The sequence below is a fragment of the Sylvia atricapilla genome, chromosome 5 (assembly GCF_009819655.1).
Source record: "Sylvia atricapilla isolate bSylAtr1 chromosome 5, bSylAtr1.pri, whole genome shotgun sequence".
NCBI classification, from domain to species: domain Eukaryota; kingdom Metazoa; phylum Chordata; class Aves; order Passeriformes; family Sylviidae; genus Sylvia; species Sylvia atricapilla.
The window spans coordinates 63,450,577-63,475,787 of NC_089144.1; the positions used below are offsets into that span (position 1 = coordinate 63,450,577).

Consider the following 25,211-nt stretch of genomic DNA (forward strand, 5'->3'; position numbering starts at 1 on the left):
CAAGAAGAACTTATAACATTGGCATGACTAAAATTTTACAAACTCAAAAGCAGATCAAGATTTTACTTTACCTTGAAGTGAAACAGCCAGCGCTCGCTGGAAGCTGTGTTTTATCACCTACATTTCCTTGCAAGAGCCAGCTCTTTGCATGTTTTTTTGGATGCAGAATGAATGCTCCCACACACCAAAAAGGATTAATGGCTATTTCCTTCTCCAGACCAATACAGGGTTTGATCTATGCTGGCTGCACTCGACGTTCTCCCTTAATTTAGTGGCACTGTTTGTGTAATTGCTGCTTTTCTGATTAAAGTGCAGGAGTACAAGCTGAAGGTTTGACACAGGAAGCCCAACTTTTTAATTGCATTTAGCTCATTTCTAGCTGCGGCACATCTCGTTGAATGCAGCTGACTCACGGGGAAAGGCTGGGAGAGAAACGATACCCTTTTTTATTGATGCCTTTTCTCTTGCAAAATTGCTCTGTGAATTTTCATCACCGAATGGTTTCTCTGACACCTTCTAAAATGGTTCAGCTGCTCACAAAGGGACTATTTTACATGAGACTTGGGCCAGTAAACCATGGCTGTGATCTGGGAAGTGCTGTGCTTCCTCCACAGAGCAATCCGTTTTGAAATCAGTTGGGACTGCCTGCTCAAGAGGAACTCACAGCTGCTTGGCTGCCAGTCCTGGATGTACCTATTAAATGCTCTATTTCTGTAAAAGAACCAGCTAAAATCTATTGCTGACTAGCGGGTCCCGAAATTCATGCACGCCCAGGGTAGCAGAAATAATTTCAGCATGCAGTTTTGGAGACAATAGTGGTTTCTGGCTTAGTAAATACTAATTTACATCTAGTCTATTGAAAAAGGTGATTATATGAGGCAGAAATCAGCTGAGGCTTCACCAGAGCTGAAGGCAACAGATTCTCTTCCATTCAAAACGCCTTTTAAAATTCAAAGCACTTCGTGCTATGGATATTAATTGACTTATCCTGACCTAAGCGATGTCCACCTTGGAGCTGCGGACCATCGTTGGTGTTTCCGGTGGCATGGGAAGCGGGACAATGCCGCAAGCCGGTTTTAGTGGCCTCGGAGGGGCGTTCTGACACGGGATTCCCGGGGGCTTTCTGTGCTCTCCACGAGCCGAAAAGCCCCGCCCAGCCGGCAAAGCCCCGCCCAGCCAGCACAGCACCGCCCAGCCGGCAAAGCCCCGCCCAGCCAGCAAACCCCGCCCAGCCGGCAAAGCCCCGCCCAGCCGGCAAAGCCCCGCCCAGCCGGCAAAGCCCCGCCCAGCCGGCAAAGCCCCGCCCAGCCGGCAAAGCCCCGCCCAGCCGGCAAAGCCCCGCCCAGCCAGCACAGCACCGCCCAGCCAGCACAGCCCCGCCCAGCCGGCAAAGCCCCGCCCAGCCAGCACAGCACCGCCCAGCCGGCACAGCCCCGCCCAGCCAGCAAAGCCCCGCCCAGCCGGCACAGCCCCGCCCAGCCGGCACAGCCCCGCCCAGCCAGCACAGCCCCGCCCAGCCAGCACAGCCCCGCCCAGCCGGCACAGCCCCGCCCAGTCAGCACAGCCCCGCCCAGCCGGCACAGCCCCGCCCAGCCAGCAAAGCCTCGCCCAGCCAGCAAAGCCCCGCCCAGCCCCGCCCACTGCGCTGGGGCCAGCATAACCCCGCCCAGCGAAATTAGCATAATGCACCTTACTGTAGGGAATTAGAAGAATAAACCGGATTATCCGTAATTTGCATAAAACGCCGAATTATCCGTAATTTGCATAAAACGCCGGATTATGTGTAATTTGCATAAAACGCCGGATTATGCGTAATTTGCATAAAACGCCGGATTGTCCGTAATTTGCATAAAACGCCAGATTATGCGTAATTTGCATAAAACGCCGGATTATGCGAAATTTGCATAAAACGCCGAATTATATAAAATTTGCCTAAAACGCCGAATTATAGAAAATCTGCATAAAACCGCGAATTATGCGTAATTTGCATAAAACGCCGGATTGTAGAAAATTTGCATAAAACTCCGAATTATCCGTAATTTGCATAAAACCCCGAATTATAAAAAATTTGCATAGAACGCCGAATTATGCGTAATTTGCATAAAACGCCGAATTATCCGTATTTTGCATAAAACGCCGGATTATAGAAAATTTGCATAAAACGCCGGATTATGGAAAATCTGCATAAAACGCCGAATTATGCGTAATTTGCATAAAACGCCGGATTACAGACAATTTGTATGAAACGCCGAATTATAGGTAATTTTATTATAGCCGTTTGAATCGTAGTTTCCATAATACGCCACGCGTCATTACGTCGATTATTTTCGTCTGTTCTGCCAAACTCTGTTGTTTCCGCCCTTCTTCGCCGCCATCTTTGTTGTGGCTAAAGGCACTTCCGGTCGCGCCGCCATCTTTGTTGTGGCTGAAGGCACTTCCGGTCGCGCCGCCATCTTTGTTGTGGCACCGCCTATGGTCCCCCCCGGCTCTTTACACCGGCGCCTGACTAAATGAACCACTTTATTTGACGTTATCTTCCAATATTGTTTGTATTTATTATTTTGATATTTTTACCATTTATCTTTTATATTCACATCTATGTCTACTCGATATATTTCGTTATAATATATTTAACACGCATTAGTATATATTGTACTGACTTTTGTTACTCATCAGAAGGAGTCTAGGGAAAAAACAGGGCCAAAGGAATCATTAAAAAAAAAAAAACACCGAAAATCTATAAAATTAGAAATAAAATTCAAATAGAAAAAGAAAATAAAATTTCCAAAGGATTAAAATAAAAAAATAAGAAAATAAAAAAATAAAAAAGAGAAAAAAAGAATAAAAACTGTAATTAAAAATAAAAGTATTTAAAAATTAAGTAAAAACTAAATAATAAAGGAAATTAAAAATTAAAAGTAAATAATAGAAAGAAAAATGTTTTAAAGACAAAATACTAACAAAAAAACCACCAAAAATAACCAAAACACAAGAAAAGAACGTAAATAGAAAAAAAAGTAAAAAATAATAACAAACAATAAATAAAATACAAATTTTAATAAATGAAGCTCTGTCCTCATGCCACTGTTTAACAGAGCTCCAGGAATTTTCTGCATTATGATGCACAATGGACAAAACCCCTAGTGTCTCCAACAAAATAAGGTTTTCTAGACAAAAATGGCCCAAATCACCCAAAAATCACCCCAAATTCTGCTCAAAATTGGCCCAAAATTCCGCCCCAAAATTCAGCCCAAACACTCTCAAAAGCAGATCCAAATTCAGCCCAAAATGACCCCAAAAGCAGCCCCAAATGACCCCACAAAACAGTGAAAATACAGCACAAACTTACCTCAAAATTCAGCCCAAAATGACCCCCCAAATCAGCCCCCATCCCCTCCAAATTCTCCTAAAATTCAGCCCCCAAATCAGCCCAAAATTCAGCAAAATTCAGCAAAAATTACCCCCAGTTCAGCCCAAAGTGTCCCCAAATTAGCCCAAATTCAGCCCAAAAATCCGACAAAATCACCTCCAAAATCAGCCCCAAAACCACTCAAACATCTGCTCCAAATGGTCCCCAAATCAGCCCAAAATTCAGCCCCAAATGACCCGAATTTCTCCCAAAAGAGCCGAAAATATTACCTCACAATCAGCTCCAAAATCAGCCAAGATTCAGCCCAAATTTGACTCAAAACCGGCCCCACAATTTTAGCCCCAAATTCAGCCCAAACCAACTCCTCCCCGATTTCAGCACAAATTGACCCCCAAATCAGCCCACATCCCCTCCAAATTCTCCTAAAATTCAGCCCCCAAATCAGCCCAAAATTCAGCAAAAATTACGCCCAGTTCAGCCCAAAGTTTCCCAAATTCAGCCCAAAAATCTGACAAAATCACCTCCAAAATCAGCCCCCAAACCACTCAAACATCTGCTCCAAATGGTCCCCAAATCAGCCCAAAATTCAGCCCCAAATGTCTCCCAAAAGAGCCGAAAATATTACCTCACAATCAGCTCCAAAATCAGCCAAGACTCAGCCCAAAATTCAGTCAAAATTCTGCCCAAATCGTCCCAAATTTGGCTCAAAATTGGCCCAAATTTCAGCCCAAACAGTCCCAAAAGCAGCCCCAAATGACCCCACAAACCAGTGAAAATACAGCAACAACTCACCTCAAAATTCAGCCCAAATTTGACTCAAAACTGCCCCAAAATTCAGCCCCAAATTCAGCCCAAACCATCCCCAATTCCTCCCCGATTTCAGCACAAATTGAGCCCCCAAATCAGCCCACATCCCCTCCAAATTCTCCTAAAATTCAGCCCCCAAATCAGCCCAAAATTCAGCAAAAATTACCCCAATTCAGACCAAAGTGTCCCCAAATTGTCCCAAATTCAGCCCAAAAATCTGACAAAATCACCTCCAAAATCAGCCCCAAAACCACTCAAACATCTGCTCCAAATGGTCCCCAAATCAGCCCAAAATTCAGCCCCAAATGACCCAAATGTCTCCCAAAAGAGCCGAAAATATCACCTCACAATCAGCTCCAAAATCAGCTAAGATTCAGCCCAAAATTCAGTCAAAATTCAGCCCAAATCACCCCAAAAACCATCCCAAATTTGGCTCAAAATTGGCCCAAATTTCAGCCCAAACAGTCCCAAAAGCAGCCCCAAATGACCCCACAAACCAGTGAAAATACAGCACAAACTCACCTCAAAATTCAGCCCAAATTTGACTCAAAATTGGCCCCAAATTCAGACCCAAATTCAGCCCAAACCATCCCCAAATCCTCCCCGATTTCAGCACAAATTGAGCCCCCAAATCAGCCCACATCCCCTCCAAATTCTCCTAAAATTCAGCCTCCAAATCAGCAAAATACAGCGGACACTCCCAAAAATACTGAGTTGTGATACCTTTGACATAACTTCTGATCCTACGGCGGGTTTTTAGGCTGCCCAGAGTCTCATTTGTTGGTCTGTTTGTTCTTTTATATCGCTGTTGTTTGGTTTGGTTTTCTTGGGGAAGTTTTTACCACCTGACGAGAGTTACCTGGAAGTGTGACACCATCCCCAGAGGATCAGAAACCAGCACAAAGAAGTTCAGGAGCAGAACAAAATGATGAGGGAGGTTGTTCTAGCAACAGAGGTGTGATGAGTGCATACCCCAGTGAAAGAGTGCTAAAAAAATAAAGAGGTGCTGCCACCACAACACTTGGGAGCCTTAAAGATCCAACTTCACACTCGAGTTGTTCTCCCCATGGAAAATGCCGAGGAGAGAAGGGGGGATGTGCTCTGCATCCAATTACTGACCTGTCTGCTGGAAACTGCTTGGATGTCGGAGTCCAGGACATCCCCTTGGATGGATTCCCAAGGAAGGGACTTTGAGCCCTGGACAGGGGGTGTGGAGCTGGTCCAGGGGCTTGGAGAGCTTGGCACAGAGCCCAGGAAAACACCAGGTTTGATTTCAGTCCATGGGAGAGGAATTGCAAACCACTGGGATGTGAAAACAGCAGTTTACACAGTAGAAGATACAGAAATCAGTAGTTTTAGGGTTTATAGAACAGAGGCAAATGGGGACAAGATGGTGGAATTTGGGTGGTATCTCGTGTCCTTCTCCTTCTTCCTCGTCCTCCATTTTTTGGGGTGGTGATGGCACAAAGTAGTCAGAGTGGATTGGAGCAAAGTAGAAATGACACGTTTAGTGTGGGCACTGGGCATTGGCACAAAATAGTAAATAACCCACCCGTAGTTATCTGTATAAATGTCAGGGGACATCCCATCTGTGGGGCAGTCCCCTCGTGTCCCAGCTGCTGTCCAGACCTCGGCTGGGAGCAGAGAAAATTCTGAGATATCAAATAATAAACACCACGAGAAACCTGGAAACAAACCTTGAGGACTCTGCTTTTTTACACCGATGTGACTCGGGGCTTTTGGAGGGCCAAGGGCTTTAAACCACCTAAAGCTCGGGTGAGGAAACCCTCCCTGAGACTTCGAAATCTCTCTCTTTAATTAATCCCCTTGAAAAAAATCTGACTCACCTTTCATTTTTTGGTCTTAAATATCACCCTGACAATGAACAGAAATCATCACTGCAGTGCAGTTTGAGATCAAAATTTTACCACCTCCATGCAGATGGGATTTACACAAAAGTTGAGGAAAGTACTGTATCCTTTCAAGCTGCTGCAGCAGAGACTGTATCTACTTTGTGTATTTTTTTCCCCTTTTCCTCAGTTCATGTAATGATTTTCCTATTTTTTTAATATTATATTTGCAGTGTCACTATTGATGGCAGTAGAAGGACAGAATCTTCATCTCATTTCACAGGAAGGATAGAAAATAAACGTTTATTGAATCATAAGAAAGGAAAAGGTCCTTGAGAAATTCGCCATTTGTCTACACAAATCGTTGCTCTTACGCAGTTCAGTTGCATTTTTTAATAATGGAAACAGCATGGAGAAGCAGTCAACATCAAATGCAGCTCACAGGAAGTAACAGATTCCAGGGGTTTATTTTTCTTTCCTACCCAATCCGACATCAAACATTCGCTTTCATTTGACTTGCTGAAAAGGGGGGAAAAAAAAAAAAAGAAGAAAAAACCCATTAAATTAATAAAATGCACATACAACCCACCAGGAATGGATACAGTGGGAAATAATGTGTTTGGATATGTCCAAAAGGTGTCCCTCCTGACAGGCAATCCCTGTGTTTGTAGGGACGGGTGTGTTGAAGTCTGGTTTGGAAGCCCTCATACACCAGTTTGATCCGACCTGTGCCATGCTCCAGGCTGCTGGATTATGGATTATCCTTAGCCTAGAGTCTCGGGGTGTGCACAGGTCACACTGCTGCAGAGGGGTGTGACCATGTGCTGCATCCATCACAATCTCCACGCTGGCACAGATGAATTCACTGGAATCACAGGACTGGTCACCACCTGCTCTAATTTACCTGGTGGGACTTAACGGGAGACTGATAAATTCCAACTTTCCCCCTCCATCTTTGGGCTTAGTGTTTTGGCTACGTGCTTTACGGAAAACACTGCCCAGAGGGGCTTAGCTGATGGGCTGATGGAGGTGAGGCTCTCGCCTGGAATTTGATGAAGAAATTACTTTGGTAGTTCAGGTGCTCTGAGCATCTGCTGCCCCGTGTCCTTGCAGCACAGAGCACAGCACGTGCCTGGGAAGCTGCACCTTCAAGTCAGGACTGGAGACAGACGTAAAGAGGGGCTTGCACGAGCTAAAGCTCACACACTGACATCAGATGGCAGCCCGGCTTTGTTCTTTCCCAAGAAACAAGCTTTTGGCAACTGGGATAACAGAGCCTGAAGTTCCTGAAGCATGGTGTTCCCATGAGTGCCTGTCAGGGTGTGAAACCTCAGCAGAGCTGGGTTTGGGTCCTGGCTGCCCCATCAGCTACCAGCCCTGAGAGGAGCTCCTGGAGTGGTGGTACCCACCTGCAGGGCCCTGCCCTTGGTCTCGATGGGCAGCGTGACTGCAGAAACGGCGCAGATGACACACACAGAGGAGAAGAGACACAGAGCCCCCATGAAAGACGCGCTCATAAGAACCTGCAGGCCAAAGAACATCCGACAGGAGCTCACTGGCACAGAGGGCTGGCACCTCATTAAGAGTGCACAGAGGGTCGCAAACGCCCAAGAGACTCCGCAATAGAAAAAACAGGATCTCGTAAACCTTAAGAACTTTCAGAATATACCGAATACCAGTGAGAGTTACTCGAAGCTACACCTGGCAAAGACCACCCAAGTGCTCTGTATATGGGGTTGGGAGGGAATTGATTACACTCCCCATGCCCCCCCTCTTTTTTTTTTTTAATTTTTTTTTTTAATTTTTTAACAAATTTTATGACTTTTGGGGACATCTCTCTGTATTTGATGGCACTGTCCAGCATGATGTTTATCAACGTTATCAAACATGCTCTTACTTGTGATATAAATGGAGCCACCATCGCTCCCACGCGGCACAATGACCCACTCGTCCCCATCCCCAGTGCTCGCATCGTGGTGGGATAAACCTAAAACAGGCCAGAAAGAAACAGGATTAGTGCAGCAGCAATCCACAATATCTGCACTCTAGTATTTTTTTTTTTTTTAATTAGAGCCCCATTGTGTTACCAAGGGCAGCAAGTGGGATAAGACATGAAAGAAAAAAACCAAACAACCCTCCTTCAGGCCTCATTTGAATCATTACAAATGTGTCATTTTTTACCTCAAGTAAAGTTTTAGAGCCAGTCAAAGCTGGATGTGATTCCCCTCTGTTTAGCATTTGTTTGGCGCCACTAAGTGTGAAGAGCAAGTACTACGCGCCTTTGCTTATTCGCTGCAGCAGAGGTAAGCAACTGGGAAACAATAATGAGGACTCAAACCTTTAACATTACATCATGAATTTTTTTTTTGTCACCGATTCCTCAGAAGAAGGGTGCTGGATGCGGGCAGCGAGCGCTGGGCACTTTGCTGATGCAGGAGGAAAGAAACAGAGGAACGCTGTAAAACTTTGCCCATTTGCTATAAAAGAGAGAGGGCAGCGCTACGAAAGAAACAGAGGAACTCTACACACTTTGCTTATTTACTATAAAGGGAACAGAGAAAGGCTACACACTTTCACTATTTGCTACAAAAAAACCCAGAGTAAAGCCACGCACTTGGCTAATTTGGGATCAAGGAGATGGGGCGAAGGATAATTTAAGTGGTAACCTTTTTCTCTGTTTTTTCCAGACACTATGATTCTTGACGTGAATAGCTTTTGTGTAAGAAACTCCACTTTGTTCAGAAGAATGGCTTTTGTTAAACAATTTCACTTTGTTCACGAGTCGTGCAGACTGAGGTGGTCTAAAGTATTGCTGGAAGAGAAATGATAATCTGCAGATGGCAGCAGCTCTGCAGGGATCACCCGAAACAGAAAGCTTACCTGGAATAAGGCAGAAGTGTAAAGTCTATTTCTTAGCTCCTTGTTTACCATGTTTTCGCTTATCCCAAGCTGCTGAGCAGAAACGTGCTGCTCAGAATTCTAACATGTGGTGGGTCAGAGATGCTTTTGGTGTCTTAATGTTATCCAGACATGTTCTGGGACACTTGAGAACATTATTTGCAAAAATGAACAGATGATGTTCAGTTTGATAGTACCTCAAAACTTATGGTTGGACAGGGTGATAATATTGTATTCCAGAGAAACAACAGACACCTGGCCTGAGTTTTATCCCAAAGAAAAAAGGGTGTAGATCAAAGGAACGGATGAATGGGAGTTTTCCCGATATGCTGTGGAGATTAAAGAACAGAAGTTCATTTTGTTTGCCAATGAGGATAAATAACACGATCTTCTGCAGATAAAGTTTATATAACATGCTGTAATTTACTTAGTGCCAAGGCTGTGCTCAGAGTGATGATGTGAGTTTGCTCCATAAATGTTTGCTGTGTGTTTGAGAAAGGATTACAACTTGGAATTAGGAAAAGGAATAGTGTGCTAGATCTTGCAGAGAAGGATCTCATTGAGGAAGCTGTTAGAGGTCATTTGTGTCTCCTTCAGAGCTCTAAGTGTGACCTGTATTGCAAATTAACACATACATGCTAAGACAGAGTGGAGTAGGGCACAGGAAGGTCACTTGGAAAAGGTTACGTCAAGGCATTGGATATATTCAGCGATTTTCCTTGTCATCCTGCTCTATTTTACAACCTAATCTATGCCCCCCTGAGAGGGGCTGAACATTGCAGACAGCTCTGTGTGCAGAAAGGAAGGGGAGGGAATGAAAGGCCTGCATGACGTGAAGGCTCTGGGCACCAGGAGTGTATAATGCAGTGGAAGAACTTGGGGCAGGGCAGGATCTGGTGTTGGTCTCCATCAAAGACAGGGAAAAGCACAAAAGGACAAGACTGCTGGCCATGGTCTGGGTCAAACAGGGTTGCCTCCAAGAGCAGCAGTGAGAGGGCTTTTCTTTCTCTTGACTCGCTCCCTCTGACAGTATCACTGGGCTGAGTAAGGAAAGAATTTTCTTTTGAATAATAACAAATGGGATACTTGTGACTCGAGGTATGACACGTTGACAATATTTAACCGTTCGAAATTTTACGAGGTAATAAACTATTTTAATTTGAATTTAGCTTTCTCCCATTGAGCGTACAAAAATCAAGTTTTTCAAGTCATTCATGTTTGTGTGACTGCTGTTTCGTGCACCCTGTATTGTCTTTTTGGTCGAGAATATGGTATTTCATCTGCAGTTTACTCATTCAGGAGGCAGCCTTCTCGAAGGGAGAATCAGTAACACAAGCAGATTGTAACATTTACTGCAGTTAAACCAAATCAGAACTTGGTGTATGATTAGCCCTTGATAGGACAGCGTGGCACAGCGCATTTTGCTGGATTTGTCTTTCCCTAGCTTTGGCATGTACGTATTTGCACAGTCATACACAGCCTGAAAACTAATGCAGAGCTAGAGGACACTGAATAGGGAAATAGCAACTTGCAGTGCCTTGGAACTCAGCACAGTGTATGGCTGATGTCTTATTTGCTGCACCAGCTGTAGAACAGCTCACTGTGGCCACGCCTGTAGTGCAAGAGGCTTGAACAAGCTACAGTTTATGTGTTACTCCTGGGAAAGTAAAAACAAGCTCCCTGGCAGCATTTAGGGATGAAAATCTTGGAGCAAACTCGTAAACCTCCGACAGTGACTGTTCGGCACTCAATACAAACACTGAATGACTTGCAAAATTATTAGGTATACAATTAATTAGATCAAACCACTGTTGGAATTATTGAACGTGCTGTTGGCACCACTTTTTGATTCATTAGCAGGTGGTCCTTCCTTGCTGTCTCCCAGGAGCTGGTCACCAGAAACACTTGCTAGATCGAGGCAAGCAGAATTGAGAGCACCAAAGGGAAAAGCTTGGAGGGTGGTTACCACCATACCTCTCAATGTATATATGTTACTATCTCTGGGCCATCCTGTGGGCCTCACAGCCCAAGGGTGTGACAGCTAGTGCAGTCCTTTGCATTTCTTACAACGCGGATTTTCTTACAATGGGTAGTGCAGTCCTTTGCATTTCTTACAACAAGGATTTCCATCAGCACAGAAGAACAGTCACCACTTACTCACTCATGTTTCTGTGGACACTTACTCTAAGGCCTTTTGAGCTTCTGTACGTACAGGAGAGAAGGCAAAAAGACGTGATCTCGCATTGACATAATGCTTTTGCAGCTTTAGGTGTACCACATATTGTCAAGGCTAAAAATGGGCCTACTTATGTCGTTCAGCACAACCAATAATTCTTACAACCTCGGGGTGTTCAATGTGTTATTTACTAGTATTTCATATTCTTCAGCTGGTCCAGACATTTCCATTCGACACTTAAAGCTTTTCTTTAAAAACTAAGCAGAGGGAATGGTAAGTGAAGGCCCACAGGCAAAGAGTTTGGGAAGCTGTGTTTACACTGATTCTAATGCACTTTTGTTACCAAGTGACAGCACTGGCCCTGCTCCAGTCTGGGTTTGTCATTTGGAAACACAAGCCTGGGAGGGCCCATGAGATCTTGCTACCTAGGGACATGGATTTACCTGTATCTCAGCAGATACTGGAGTGTGGTGGGTGCCTGCTTGTTGAATTTGGCCTGTGCTGGATAACGCCCTCAAAACAACAAACCTGGCTGTGGCTCACCTGACTCCTTGGAATAGGCAAAGAGGTGTGGGTGATGGGAACATGGAGATTCTATCTTATCCTTGAATGTTCCTTTATGGAGCTGTACAGTTATTGATGTTGTTCAAGTTGTATACTTATTGATAGAATTACATAGCTGTTGATTTTGTTAATATCCTAATATGCAGCCTTTGGCTTTTTCATGCATGTTGCTGTTAATATTGTCAGTATTCTATAAACGTAGGTATAAGGATTTTGATGATCAGTGCTCTATAACTGCAGGTATAAGGATTTTCATTGTCAACATTCCATAAGTGTACATATAAGGATTTTGATGAAATGTGATGTATATTTGGGGAACGAATCAAGGTCAGTACACGGATGCATTCCAGAGCAAGTGGAACCTATATAAAAGATGCTTGCACCATGTTTGCTATTTTTCCTGCAAGGGCCCTGTAGAAGGATGATAAACACGGCATTTATTTAAAAGAAAAGAAAGGAGAATTGTAGGCACACAGTTGTGGTGATGCAGCTGAGCCTCATCCCTAACAGGCTACAAGTGTGTAGGACAGGTGAACAACACTGAAGGTAAGGAAACCTGGAATGCTGAGGTGTACCTGACCAATCTCAGAAGGGCAGACAGGGTGCACAGGGGGAATGCATGGAAGATAAAGGGTATGAAAGGCTGTACTGCAGAGCAGTAAAGTGCTGATGCTTAAAGCTTCCTTCGGTGTCAGCTGTACCTCCTCTGTCAGGGAGCTGCGTCTCTTTGCTTTGGATTGCTTTAGTCAGTTCACAAGGAAATCCATTTAACTCCATACAATTGTTTTTTTAAAAAAAGAACAACAGAAAACCCCAACAATTTATACTTAACTCGCAGAACTCGTGGCTCCAAAGTTGTACGAAGGAAAAGCTCTTTAAATAATCAAAACTGTTTTGCAGAGAGAACATAGCAATTTCCATGAAGTGAAATGCATCACCCCATATACGATCTCCTACAGCCCCTTAAGTGCTGGAAATGGTCCTTTTAATGGAACAGTCCCTTCTCTCACTGTGGGGGTTAGACTGGGGAAAGACTGTGGGTTTTGGAAGGCAGTGCTACCAAACATCCTCAAAAGAGTGTTTTATAGGAGCTAAGCAACAGCTGGCTTAGTAGGGCACCCCTCTTCCATCTACTCTGTCATCTCCAGGCTGGTTTTCTGATTCCTCCTCTGATCTTGCCCATGAAAACACTGTCGCCAGGACGCCGGAGATACATAGTTCAAGGAAGGTGGCTCTTAACTAGTCCCTAAACTAGCAGGCAGCATTCCTGGGTAGACACAAACGGTATTGGAAGGCCCCCAACCGCTCAACGCACCTCCAGGAGAACCCACCTCTGCCGTGTAAATGTAGATGGTGTTGAAGTTTGCTGACACCAGGGCACGCAGCACGAAGAGGAAGCCGACCATGCCTGCACTAGAGGGAAAACCATGTGGAGCAGAGTTAATGTCACCGAGCGGTGCCAGCAGAGATGCCAGAAAGAAAGAAAGGAAGGAGAAAAGAAGTGAATGAAAAATATAAAAATAAAAAAAAATATAAAAATATAACTGCTTTCCGGTGCATGTTGTCCCCATGTTTTTTAATGATGCTTAGGGGAAGCCAGGTGGGCTCAGTAACACAAGTGAGCCCCTCTGCACACCACGGCACCACGGAATCTACTGACACAGCTTTGCCAGGAAAAGGAGAGCCAGCCAGAGGCTTTCCTCAGACTTACAGGAGTTACTGGCCTGAAAGACTGGTGATCTGAGAGCACCACGGTCCTGCCCTCAGCATTGCACACCCTTGAACAAGACCCATAGTCTGAGCCAGAGTACCTTGAGGTGCAGATGTTGAGGAGGAGAAAGAATAGAGCTGTACATCCCATGGTGATACACAGGCTTAGACGTCTTCCGAGGAGATTGATGCTGAGAATGTTCACAGGATTCACTGGAAATAAAAAGGAAAACCATAAAACATTTGATGACCTAACTGCAATGATTGTCTGCTCGGCAGACTTTACACAGCGTGACTCAAAGATACCTGTCTGCATCCCCAGTGCCTACCAAACATCCTGTAAAACGCACAAACCCTGTCATTCTCTTCCCGCACCCAAAACTTGTGATTTTCCCCCCTGCCCCTTTTTTTCTCCCTTCCCCTCAGAGGACGAAGCCCGTGCTTCTCTGAAACTGGCTGTGCTGAGGCAGAACACCCGTGTCTGCCCTGCGCCATGGCAATAAGGCACAGCTGACTGAGCAGCACGGGTCTGGGGTGGTTTTTGTCCCTCTGAGCACAGCCCACCCAAGCACCAGGCGCTGAGGGGTGCCCCACGAGTGCCCCGCTGAGCCAGGAGCACAGCTCACGGCCTGTAGCCCAGAAGCTGCCCGCAGCTGTGCAGCTGATGTCAGCCCCGTCACCAAGGGCACGGCTCGAACCTTTGCAGTGAGCACTGGGAGAGGGAATGGCGGGGCAGGGATGGGGGACGAGGTTACGTGCGATCTCCCCGACGGTGCTGATGATCATGGTCTGGTAGGCAGAAGGCCCCCGAACAAGCGGCAGTGGCAGGGGCTGTGGCTGCCCTCAGAGGCGTCACTGGAGTCCTGCGGCGCTGGGGCTGCAGAGCCACAGACAAGGTCCCGCTCCAGCAGCTCGGCGCTGGCCAAGATGACACCGTAATAGGCGAAAGCTATGCCCAGCCTGCGGGGAGAAATGCTGCAGTGAGCTGCAGTTGTGATGGGGGAGGTGAGGAAACTAAAACGTAGCAGGTTTTGGGTGATCTGCCATCTCAGCTGCTGCCTGCACCAGCTCTGCATGATGGAACCCCTTAGCCTGAGCAGAGAGGTGCCTCGGGCATCCACCTGGTCACCTGTCCCATGGCACTCTTCTCCTACCTATGTCCAGGCACTGCTCTTTCTCAGTAAACCTCACCCCAGCTCATAGTTCAGCTTTGTATCAGGTTTGCGTGGCCAGAGTTTGATAGTGGCTGGGGACTATAGGGGTGCCTTCTGTGGGAAGCTTCTGGAAGCTTCCTCCATGCCAGACAGAGCCGCTACCAGCTGAGCCCATTGGCAATACTGGTAGTGCCTTGGGGATAGTATTTGTTAGAACCAGAAAAACTGTGCAAGAGCAGCAGCAGCCAGAGAAAGAAGTGAGAGCACGTGTGAGAAACATCTCCACAAACAGCCAAGTCAGTAATGAATGAAAGGCAGGAGGGGCTCCAGGTGCTGTAACAGAGATTTCCCTGCATCCCATGATGCAGACCATGGTGGGGCTGCTGTGGTCCTGGAGCCCGTGGAGGTCTCCAGAGATCCACCTGTGGAGGTTTTCATGGCAGAACAGATGGATGCCTGAAGGAGGTTGTGACCCCACGGGAAGCCCGTGCTGCAGCAGGCTCCTGACAGGACCTGTGGGTCCATGCAGAGAGGAGCCCATGCTGCAGCAGGCTCCTGACAGGACCTGTGGGTCCATGCAGAGAGGAGCCCATGCTGCAGCAGGCTCCTGACAGGACCTGTGGGTCCATGCAGAGAGGAGCCCATGCTGCAGCAGGCTCCTGACAGGACCTGTGGGTCCATGCAGAGAGGAGCCCATGCTGCAGCAGGCTCCTGACAGGACCTGTGGGTCCGTGCAGAGAGGAGCCCATGCTGCAGCAGGCTCCTGGCAGGACCTGTGGGTCCATGCAGAGAGGAGCCCATGCTGCAGCAGGCTCCTGGCAGGACCTGTGGGTCCATGCAGAGAGGAGCCCGTGCTGCAGCAGGTTTGCTGGCAGGACTTGTGACCCTCTGGCAGATCCACACTGGAGCAACTCATAAAATACTGCAGTCCATGGGAAGGACCCACACTGGAGTAATTCATGGAGGACGGTTTTCCATGGGAGAGACCCCACACTGGATCAGGGGAGGAGTGTGAATGTCCTTATCCTTTCTACCCAGGGATTTCCAAGAGGAGTTTTCATTAACTGGCCAGAGAGGCTCACATTGCACCATGGCTGACTGTCAAAAACACAGAACTGGCGATGGCAGCCTTGCTTTGTCATTATCAAGTAATCCAGAATACGCCTGACCATAAGCAGGCTGAAAAGTAATTTTCATTTTTTTATCCCCCCCCCGGCAGTTTCAGAAATGAGCAACAGAATTTGGGCCACCTGGGAAGGCAGGGAATGCTGGGAGGGATGGTAATGCAGACCTGAGGACATTCCAGGAACTCCTGGGATGACGAGGAGACAAAGATAAAAACCAAAAAAGATTATTTCATAACACTCATAGAAGTCAAGGGGGAAAAAAAAATTAAAAATTCGAGGGCCTCACTTCGCAGCATTTTGGGTGTGGTCTGAAACAGGACAAACCTGTGGTGATCCACGTCCCTCCAGCTGCCAAGGATGTGTAGCCACCACTGGAGTGGTGTCCTGTTAAAGGCAGAGCCAATGGGAGACTTCTGCTCCCTGCACACTATCAACCAAGAGAATGAGCAAATAAGCAAGAGGAAAAAAAATTACCATATGATCCATATCTGCAAAGTGGTTCTGAGGTATTTGGAGTGGATGAGGTCCTTGAATCTTCCCCTTCTCTCCTGAAAAATCATACAATAGAAATAGGAGTTGCTGTAAAAGGCTCTTTCTACAGCAGTGAGTGTTCTGTGAGAGCAGCTGGCACTCTGTGCCCTCCTGTCCTCCCCCTGTCCCCAGGCTGCTTGTGGCACAGAGTCACAGACGGTGTCACACAGCACCCACCAAACCTCCAAAGAGCAAAGCCCCAAAAGACACCCACGGGAAGCTGCACTGCAAAGGATGGAGGAGGGGAGCAGAGAACATCCCGAGCTCTCCTGGCCCCAAAAGACCCCCCAGGACTCCACCACCGAGGGGAGACAAGCTCACAGGGAGGGTGTGGGTCGACTGTATTTTTAGTTTCCTCATCATTGGTTAAGCCTGAGCGAGGGCAAAACTAAAAAAAATCTCTTCCCACATCCAATGTGGGTCCATTACATAAATTCAATTAAATGACAGGGAAGCTTTAATCCTAACTAATTCCAATACAATAGCACCATCCTGCATGAATTTCTAGGGACAATGCTTGGTGCCCATGGGACTGAATAGGCAGGAAAAAGATCTGGGGAAGGGATTTAAAAGAACTGGATAATTTTGAGGCCCCGAACAATGGATTTGTCTAATCTTCCAGTTTGAGGGTCAAAGGAGCCACCCTAAGTCTTCCCACCCACCAGGGACCAGACTGGGTGACAGGGGGAGAAGTCTGAAGGGAGACTGTCCCCCTCATGAAGTACCCACAGATATTTTTTGGGCATTTCAGTCCAGCAGTGATCCACCCCTGAGCTGCTCAGCTGCTTACAGGTACAGCTGGGGCTGTCTGTGAAATGGTCTCTCCTGTTCTGACCCTCTTCTGCTGGTCTGTGGCTCCACACTCAGGGATCTGGGGCACAGAGGACAAGCCAGAGCAGGGGCTGGGAGAAGCCTCTGGGAGCACTGGGTTGACCTCAGGGCAGGAACCTTGTAGCCTGCCCAGCCATAGCCCTGAGACAGACCCCAAGGGACAGTTCCCAGACCTCATGGCAGAGGGAACAGCCCTGCAGGATGGGAAAGAAGGAATAGCATGCTTTGCCAGGAGCCCTTTTTGTGGTACTTCTTAGCCTAATATTTTTCTGAGCAGACAAAAATGAGGAGAAAAACAAACAAACAAACAACAACCCCCCCCCTAAAAAAACCCAACAAAAAACCCCAACCCAAGCAGAAAACTCCATTCCATTTGAAGGCCAGGATACTGTTTGTTTCTCCAAAAGAAAACGGCCATCTCCATCATCACTCTCAGCAGCTGTTCGGGAAAAGAGCCAGGCAAGGAGGACGAGAGAGGCAGAGCGAGATGTGGTTGGCAATCCCGCTCCGTCCCCGAAGCCCAGATGCTGGCAGCCCTGCCTGGGATGGGTGGGCTGGACACCTCGACTCACCTTGGCAGGCTCCCTGAGCTGCCCCTCCGGCATGGCCACCCCGTTCATGCTGGCTATCCTCCGCAGCGTGGCCAGCGCAGCCCCCGTGTTCCCCGTGGACACGTGGTACCGTGCCGACTCCGGGATGAACTGCAAGCAGAGCGGTGTGAAAAATGAGATATGCACTTTTTGGTAGATTTTAAGAAATAAGTTTTAATGAAAAGATGAGACAATTAGGAGATAAGGAAAAAAAGCAAAGTATGGCTGGCTGGGTGACTTGGCATTTAGCCAAGTCCACAAATTGCTCTTTCACAGGCTTTCTTTTAAATACCCTTTCTATTGTATCAGTCTGTTGAATATTCATATTTTTCCATAAACTAGTTTCCATATTCCAGGAGCTGTTTTGCATGGCCCCTCCTTGGGTCTGCCTTTTTAGAGCTGCGTGTTTCTTGGCTGTGTCTTCATTATCATCTCCAGATTGGGCCTTGGTCCGTGCTTTCTTCAGCTGGGAGATGCTGATAGCTGGTGTATCAATAGCAGAGTCTTCTTTACATGTTCACTGCATGTTATCCCGGCCAAACAGACAGTTTAACCATACTATATCACTGCTACCACTCTGCCTAATTTTCTTTACTAACAGCAGAAATAAAAACTTATATCCTTACCACAAAGTTATTAATCATATAACACACATCTTGCAAAAAGCCAACTTTATAATAGGCATCTACAACAGCAGGAAACCTTTCTGCACCTCTCTCGTCGTGCTCACAACTTTCCATCACGCCCAGGAGCCTGCTCAGGTGGGCACAGGGCACTCCATGGGCTGGAGCAGCCTTTTGCCCGTACCCCCTGTGCCCCAGCGCCCTGTTCCTCATGCTGGGGGGCTCACCCTGCCCAACAAATCCATCTGTTGGTCCAGCACCCAGGGGTCTGACACTGAGCCATCTGTGACAAGTGCTTATGAAAGGTGAAAGCCAAACACACAGGTTTAACAAAAACAGTCCTGAATTAATCGACACTCTAAAATGAGATGAAGCACATATTACTTGCTCAAGTAAAAATCTCGGAAGGCACAACAAGGCCATTTTAATAAAAAGGAAGAAGGGGTTGAAGTGTAACTCATCACTAGCATTTGTGTTCTTTCCAAATAAAATACTTTTTTTAATTAAATGGTGGCTGTATTAAATTATAAAAATATACATCTGTTTCACTCAAATATGAATTAAAGACTCATTTTTTAAAGTATGTATACTAACTCTGTCTTTCCCCCCCCCGCCCCAGATTATGAACTTTTGCTATCCAATTTTTCTGCCAAAAATAATCAGGGAAACTAAATATCCAGTTTATACAAGTGTACACTCACAGCAACCTTACATCTGCCTGCCCAGGTAGCGCTGTAGATGGACTTGTGCATTCACTCAGCTGCAGGAAGAGGTTTTACATCCGTACAGCCTCCACCAGCCACAGCTCAGCACCGCGGTGCCCATGAGCACTGTGAGCAGGGGTTTTCCACATCACCCTGCACAAATCAGACGGTTCTCACTCCTAAGGCTGATTTTTCTGCAGCAAAAGGAAACCTGGGGAAGCTGTGGTTTACCCTGACACTCTGGGAACCCTGTACTGAGGCTACTTTCCTAGAAAATGTAAAGACTGAGGAGCACGTGCTGTGCCCAGCATTAGACTGAAGGTATCATTTGTCATTTTTTTCATACACTATCTAGCCTGCCTTCCTCTTGGTGCCTGGCCCATCATCACAATCCCTGGGTACTGCTGGCAGCCCGGGCACTGGAACCTGGGCTACTGGAGGGCTACAGCAGGCCAGTAAAGCCAGGCCATCCCAGCAAGGTCACATCTCCCCGGCAGCTGGTGTGCAGCCCTGCCAGGACTCCACCGAGCCGCTGCGTGAGAGGACTGAAGAGGAGCAAGGAGGACACAAGAAGAGCCCTAGGATGGAGGGGGTGGAGGCTGATGGTGCCTGGGGAGACAGCAGGGAACGGGGAGTGGAGATGCTCCTACCTTGAACACCAGGATGAGGAGGATGCCAGGGATGGAGGCGACTCTGACCAACCACCGCCAGCGACAGTTGGGTTCACCACTGATGCCAGGCCAATGATTAACAAGGATCCTGCCAACCAGAACACCTTCCCAAGGGAAAGAAAGGGGTTAGAACATGAACACATGGCAATGACTGGTTGATTTTCTTCCCTTCCGGTCCAGTTCTGTGGATAGCGGGGGAATTGTGCTAGGGAAAGCTGAGGTTCAGCTTAGCCACCCTGTGGCTGCCTGAGAAGCTGGGCTTGTGTGGGAGGAAAAAGGGAAAGACAAGATTTTGGGGAGGGACAGTGAAGGTAGTCTTAATTAGCTACAGGTAAAACCCAGCAGTTTGTACTGTGGATACAGTGGTGCTTAAAGGCCCTGCTTTTGTCCTTCTAGTCACTTCTCTGCTGATGCTCACGCCCATGGATTCTCCTGTTCTCTAAGTCTCTTCTGGGAAGCAGCAGATTTACAAGCTCAGAAGGCAAAACCAGGCCAGATTTCCAGTGCTGGAAGTTGGTGGCTTTTCAGTGGACTCAATGCCAAGCTATACCAACAGAGAACCCGGCCTCCGATCTGCAAGTACATTCCTTTCTGAAGTTCACTTGTTGCCATTAGGAGACACATCCCTCTCCAGGGGACCACCCAAAGGAGTTTAGCCAACACAAATCACAAAACCTGCAGCAAGCTCATGAAGCCTGGGGGTAGAAATAACAAATTTCTGGGGAGAAATACACGATTGTTCTTCCATAAATCTTTGTGTTTCTGATGACACTTTGGTAATGGTGCTCTGTGATCGAGGAGGCTGCAGTGAAAAGCAAATTGTCCCTGGCACGGAAAGTTTGGCTCAGCAGCGGGGTGAATTTGTGCACTCAGAGGTGTCACCACTGATCATCTGCACACACAGCAACTGCCCACTGCAGAAACCTGCAGTCAGCAATGAACCCAGCAAGTGGGCACAGCCCTTCCAGCACGTGTCAGGCCAAATTTGGGACTAACTGTGCAAAGCCCCTGCAGAACCTGAGCAGGGAAAGGAGTAGATTAGGATTTGGGAGTCACTGCATAAACTCCTTGTATCTCTGGGGATCCAAAGAGGAAGAAGGGGGATGCACCTCAGCTGGAGTGGACTGGGAATCTCACCAGCTCCAGTAGGATGGATGCCTGCCAGTCCATCAGCATTGGCCCCATTAGACCAGGCAGCCCCATTGTCAATAAGATAACCAAGAGGCTGGGTGTCAGAGTCTCTCCACAATGTTTGGAGCACCAAATGATTGGAGAAGATACTGCCTCTCTCCTGTGTATGTCTTTAATAACACAGAAGCCACACTCTGAGGCGCAGGAGGCAACAGACACTTGCTCAGACCCAGAAAAGTGTGATTAGTCTGGGGAGAAGTGCTGATGTGCTGGAGACTTGGCTTCCAAACTGGGACTCGAAGCTAGAAGAAACAGTGATGTGCTCACTTTTACCTGAGATAAGGGCAGCATGTATCCTCGATATTTGGTGGGCAAAAATTCTGTTTTTATTATAAGTCTAGAAAAAAAGAAATCAATCAAACAAACAAACAGAAATAGAGTTGCAATGAGAATTTCCATACAAATCAAGTATCAGTTCAGCTCAACTCATAAAATGAATACCTCCCTCCTCCCCTTGAGCACCCAGAGACAAAGAATCCCTGTCCAACATGCCTCCCACTCCAGCACCAAATTACATGCAGGGGAAACACAAGGCACAAATCCTTTCCAGCCCATGGATACAAGCAGGTAAACACTCCAGTCTATACATCAGGAAACCTACGGGAAGGTCCTGTGGGGTGATGGAGGTGTCAGAACAGGCACAGATATGTTCACAGAATGAACATTTTAGTAAAGGGTTGTTTTGTTTTTCATGAAATAAAAAAAACTCTGTTCACTTTTTAAATGGTTGGAGTGCCCTTGGGACGGGGGGCTCATGGCACAGGCCTCTCTCCAGGCCCCCAGTGTGAATTGTGTTTCCTTAGCTGGACAGAGAGAGAGGTGGGAAGAGACCCTCCGTGGCTCCTTCTGTCTCAGCCAGTGAAATGTTTTATAAAATGTTCAATTCCCTTCCATCCTCATGAGTGGCCTCCCTGGCCAGGGAATGGGGCCCTCCTGAGAGGGAGGTAGTGCCAGCACACGCATGACTCAGGCACTGCTGCCTTCTCCTCCCAACAACACCTCTCTCTTCCATGTCCCTTCCTTCACCAAAGAGCTTTGGGGTCAATGTGGCCAGGTTGGGGCTTTCCTCTGTGGGCAGGAACTGGGTTTTGAGGAACCACGGGAGGCAATGAAATGTTTCATTTCTTTCCATAAGAGAGTCAACAACAACAACAACGAAAATTTTCCAGGTCCCTAGTGAAGTGGTTGTTAATATTGTGGATTTTTCCTCCCCAATCCTCCTTTCTGCCCCAACAAGACAGAAATTTCATTTCGGTGGGAACGTTTACGTAATTCAAAAAGAATTTTCTACTTAAGCAGAATTGTTGTGACTGTTTCCTTTTTTTAAAGGAGGAAGCACTCTTTACTCATCTGTTACCTAATTGTTTTTATATGTACTTAATAATGCCTCTGTCACCAGTCTGATGTAAACCAGCTGCCCCCTCATTCCAGCCTTAGGAGCCCTTGGGAACTGCAAATTAGGCCAGTTGACCGGGATTTAGTGAAATCACAAGGATGGCTTTTTGTTTCCAGGTGGTGTGGGAATTGGGCCACCTTTCCCCTCGCAGCCCCTCCTCTGGGAAGGCGCTGGCACAGCCTTACCCCTGCGCGTGGCCCGACACGCCACCTCCTACCATGGCCCGCAGGAACACAAACCAGGCGTAGGACGGGGCAAAGGAGGTCAGCAGGGAGAAATAGGCTGCCCAGAGGAAGGAGAGCAGTAGGATCTGCAAAAGGGCAAGCATTGGGGTGGTTAAAGCACAGGCTCGGGCAGGCACAGGAGAAGGACGTGCAGCCCATGGCTGTCGCTCACCTTCCAGCGGCCGTACCTGTCGGCCAGGAGCCCGAGCACTATGCTGAACACCATGTAGCCAAAGAACACCATCTGAGGAGAATTGAAAGGCAGCTGTGGAGGGCCCATTGCCAGCTGTGCTCTGTGTGTGAGCTGTGTGTTCTCAGGGCAGCAGGGGGAACTGCAGTGCCCAGAACCGTAAGTGAGCGGCTTTCAGGGGATGGATTCCCTCGTGTAGGCACTCGCTGCTGCAGACCTCAAAGCTGGGGGTGGACGGCAAAGTTCTCAAAATCAGAACGTGGAAGTGGGGGTCTGCTTTGGCTTTGGCATTACTTGCTCTGGGCACGGACATCTGCTCTCATCTGCTTCATTTTTGATGTCTACAGTTGTGGCGCTGTTCTTGCCCCTGTGAGGAGGCCCTAAGGAATTTGTTTGGTTCGCTGGCGAAATGTGCTTCCAAAACCCGTGGTGGTGCCCAGGACTATGATCACATGGTGGATGACCTGTCTGGGGAGAACATGGAGTTACTCACTGTTGTCACTAAAGCCACCTGCCAGTCTTGGAGCTGCCACTCACATCGGATGAGAGGGGACACAACAGCTATCAGCATGATCTCCATGGCTTCAGCACCTTGGGAACAAGGGTGTGTGAGAACAAGAAGGGAAACCACAAGAAGCCCACGGGGAAAAGCCTCTCAGTCCTGCAGGGCCTGCAGCCATGGCAATTCCACCATGTCAAAACAGTCCTGGTGCCTCCACAGCGATCTGAGCCCTCTGCCTGACCTTGTTGGCAGGGAGTGGAGGAGGGAAAGGTGCACCTAGAAAGCAGGAACAGGTACACCATATATCTGGGGGTTTGGAAAGAGCCATCCTTGGCAGAGAAGGCTCTTAGCCTGATGTGTTAGTGGAGGATCTTCAGCTCTCTCTGGAAACCAAGCTGCTTGGTTGGGTACCCAGCTGTGGATTCAGGCATCTGACATGAACTCTCCAAACTGTTTTTGGTGAAAAACATCATTGCTCCATTGGGTGTTGCCCCAGCAGCTGGCTTCAAATAGAAATGGGCTGACTTTACACACAACTTCAGACTTTTTCACCTCAGCTGCAGCAATCTTCTAGAGGGATAGACCCTCATTACATCTCTACCCCAGCCTGGCCTCCAGCTTTTGCCCAAGTTCCCAAAACACATACACAATTAACCCAAGACCGTGAAAGTTAGGGAATTTTTCAGGTAGCCAGGGATGAGAAGATGAGCCAGGGAGCTCAGACCTTCTGAGCCAGATGCACAGGATTTGGGTGCCATGGGAATGACATGAAAAATTCCATTCTGAGGCCGAACCTAACCTTCACTGTGCCCTGACAGTGCTCCAGAACAGAGGCCAAACCGTGATGCTCTGGGCCAACCTGCTCAGCTTTGCCCTGAAATAGGTCTGATATCAGTGGGGCCAAAATCTACTTTCATCGATGATGAAAACAGCAGAAATCCTACTTGAGAAAGCATGTAAAGGAAAACATAGGAAAAAACCAGGCTGGCAGCAGTGCTTATGGTTGTTATTGCATGGTAATGAGAAAAATGAGAGGAAAGCTTTTTTCAGGCCAGCACAGACGGCTGCAGATACCTACCCCAGTGCTGCCCATGATGAGGAAAAGCATGATGTGGAACCTCCCAAACCCAATGGTTTCCACAGCTTCTTCCACTGTAAATGTCTTCTCCCCTAAAGACAAAAACAAAATTAAGACACAAAACCTGTCAGCAGTTAGATTGCACCTCCTCTTCATAAAAAAACATTTTTCATGCTACTGTGGGACTACACCAGGAAAAATCCTGGAAACATCTATCAGTTGTATGTCCACTGACCAGCCCCTGGATGTCCTGGTGGCACAACAGGGTGTTGCTGAAACAGTAAACAGCACAAACGGAGGAAGGACAGCCTGTACAATTTAAAATGCTTTTGAAACAGAGTGAAATGTAAAAAAAAAAAAAATTATCCCAAGTCAATGAATCGTCAAATTACCAATATAATAAAATGTTTACACAAAGCAGAGGCCTGAGAAAAGCCAAGACAGCCAGCTCTTCCCACTGCCACAGGCAGCAGTCACCAGTCTGGGAGGTGAGCTGAGAGGGGAGCATAGGATGCTGTAGCTCGATGTACAGAGGCCTTTAAGTAGCTGGAGTGGCACAACTGAGGATACCCCCCCTACCCCAAATTTCTAGTCCTGTCAATACAAACCCACCTTTTGGCGATGCTTTTCTCTCTGCATGGATTTCCTCCAAGCCAATAGCATTTTCTGCCTCTTTTGGGCAGTGGCCATCTCACCTCCTGCTGGGATCCGCCGTCACTGTGGGCAAGGCCAGGATTACCTGTGAAACCTCACAACAGCACAAAGTCACCTGAGCAAGAGAACAGCAGGGCAGTTTCTCACACTGGGGTGGAAATATTCAGACACAGTCAATGTGAATTTGTTTCATGCAGCTACTGGAAGATATCCCTTCCCGTTAGGGTTTTTTAGGTAAAAAACACAGAAACATCACAGGGTAGGTTAGTGAACTGAGAGACATCAGTCATCAATCACACGGGGTATTTTTATGGGAAGTCCAGGAAGTGCCTTGGGGAAGACTGGAAGACCTGCCAAGATGAGAGAAGTG

General features: G+C 47.3%; 1 protein-coding gene across 1 annotated transcript; it reads right to left on the bottom strand.

Moving 5' to 3' along the window:
* Positions 1-7,712: 7,712 nt before the first annotated feature.
* On the bottom strand, positions 7,713-24,860 carry SVOPL (SVOP like). The gene is given in 16 exon segments (XM_066318524.1): positions 7,713-7,778; positions 7,781-8,014; positions 12,997-13,078; positions 13,477-13,588; positions 14,131-14,182; positions 14,185-14,335; positions 16,131-16,204; positions 17,591-17,719; positions 19,586-19,647; positions 19,650-19,710; positions 21,071-21,134; positions 22,379-22,503; positions 22,590-22,661; positions 23,101-23,198; positions 24,184-24,279; positions 24,800-24,860. Coding segments are annotated over 15 exon segments (1,416 nt in total). The 5' UTR covers positions 24,218-24,279; positions 24,800-24,860.
* Positions 24,861-25,211: the final 351 nt, after the last annotated feature.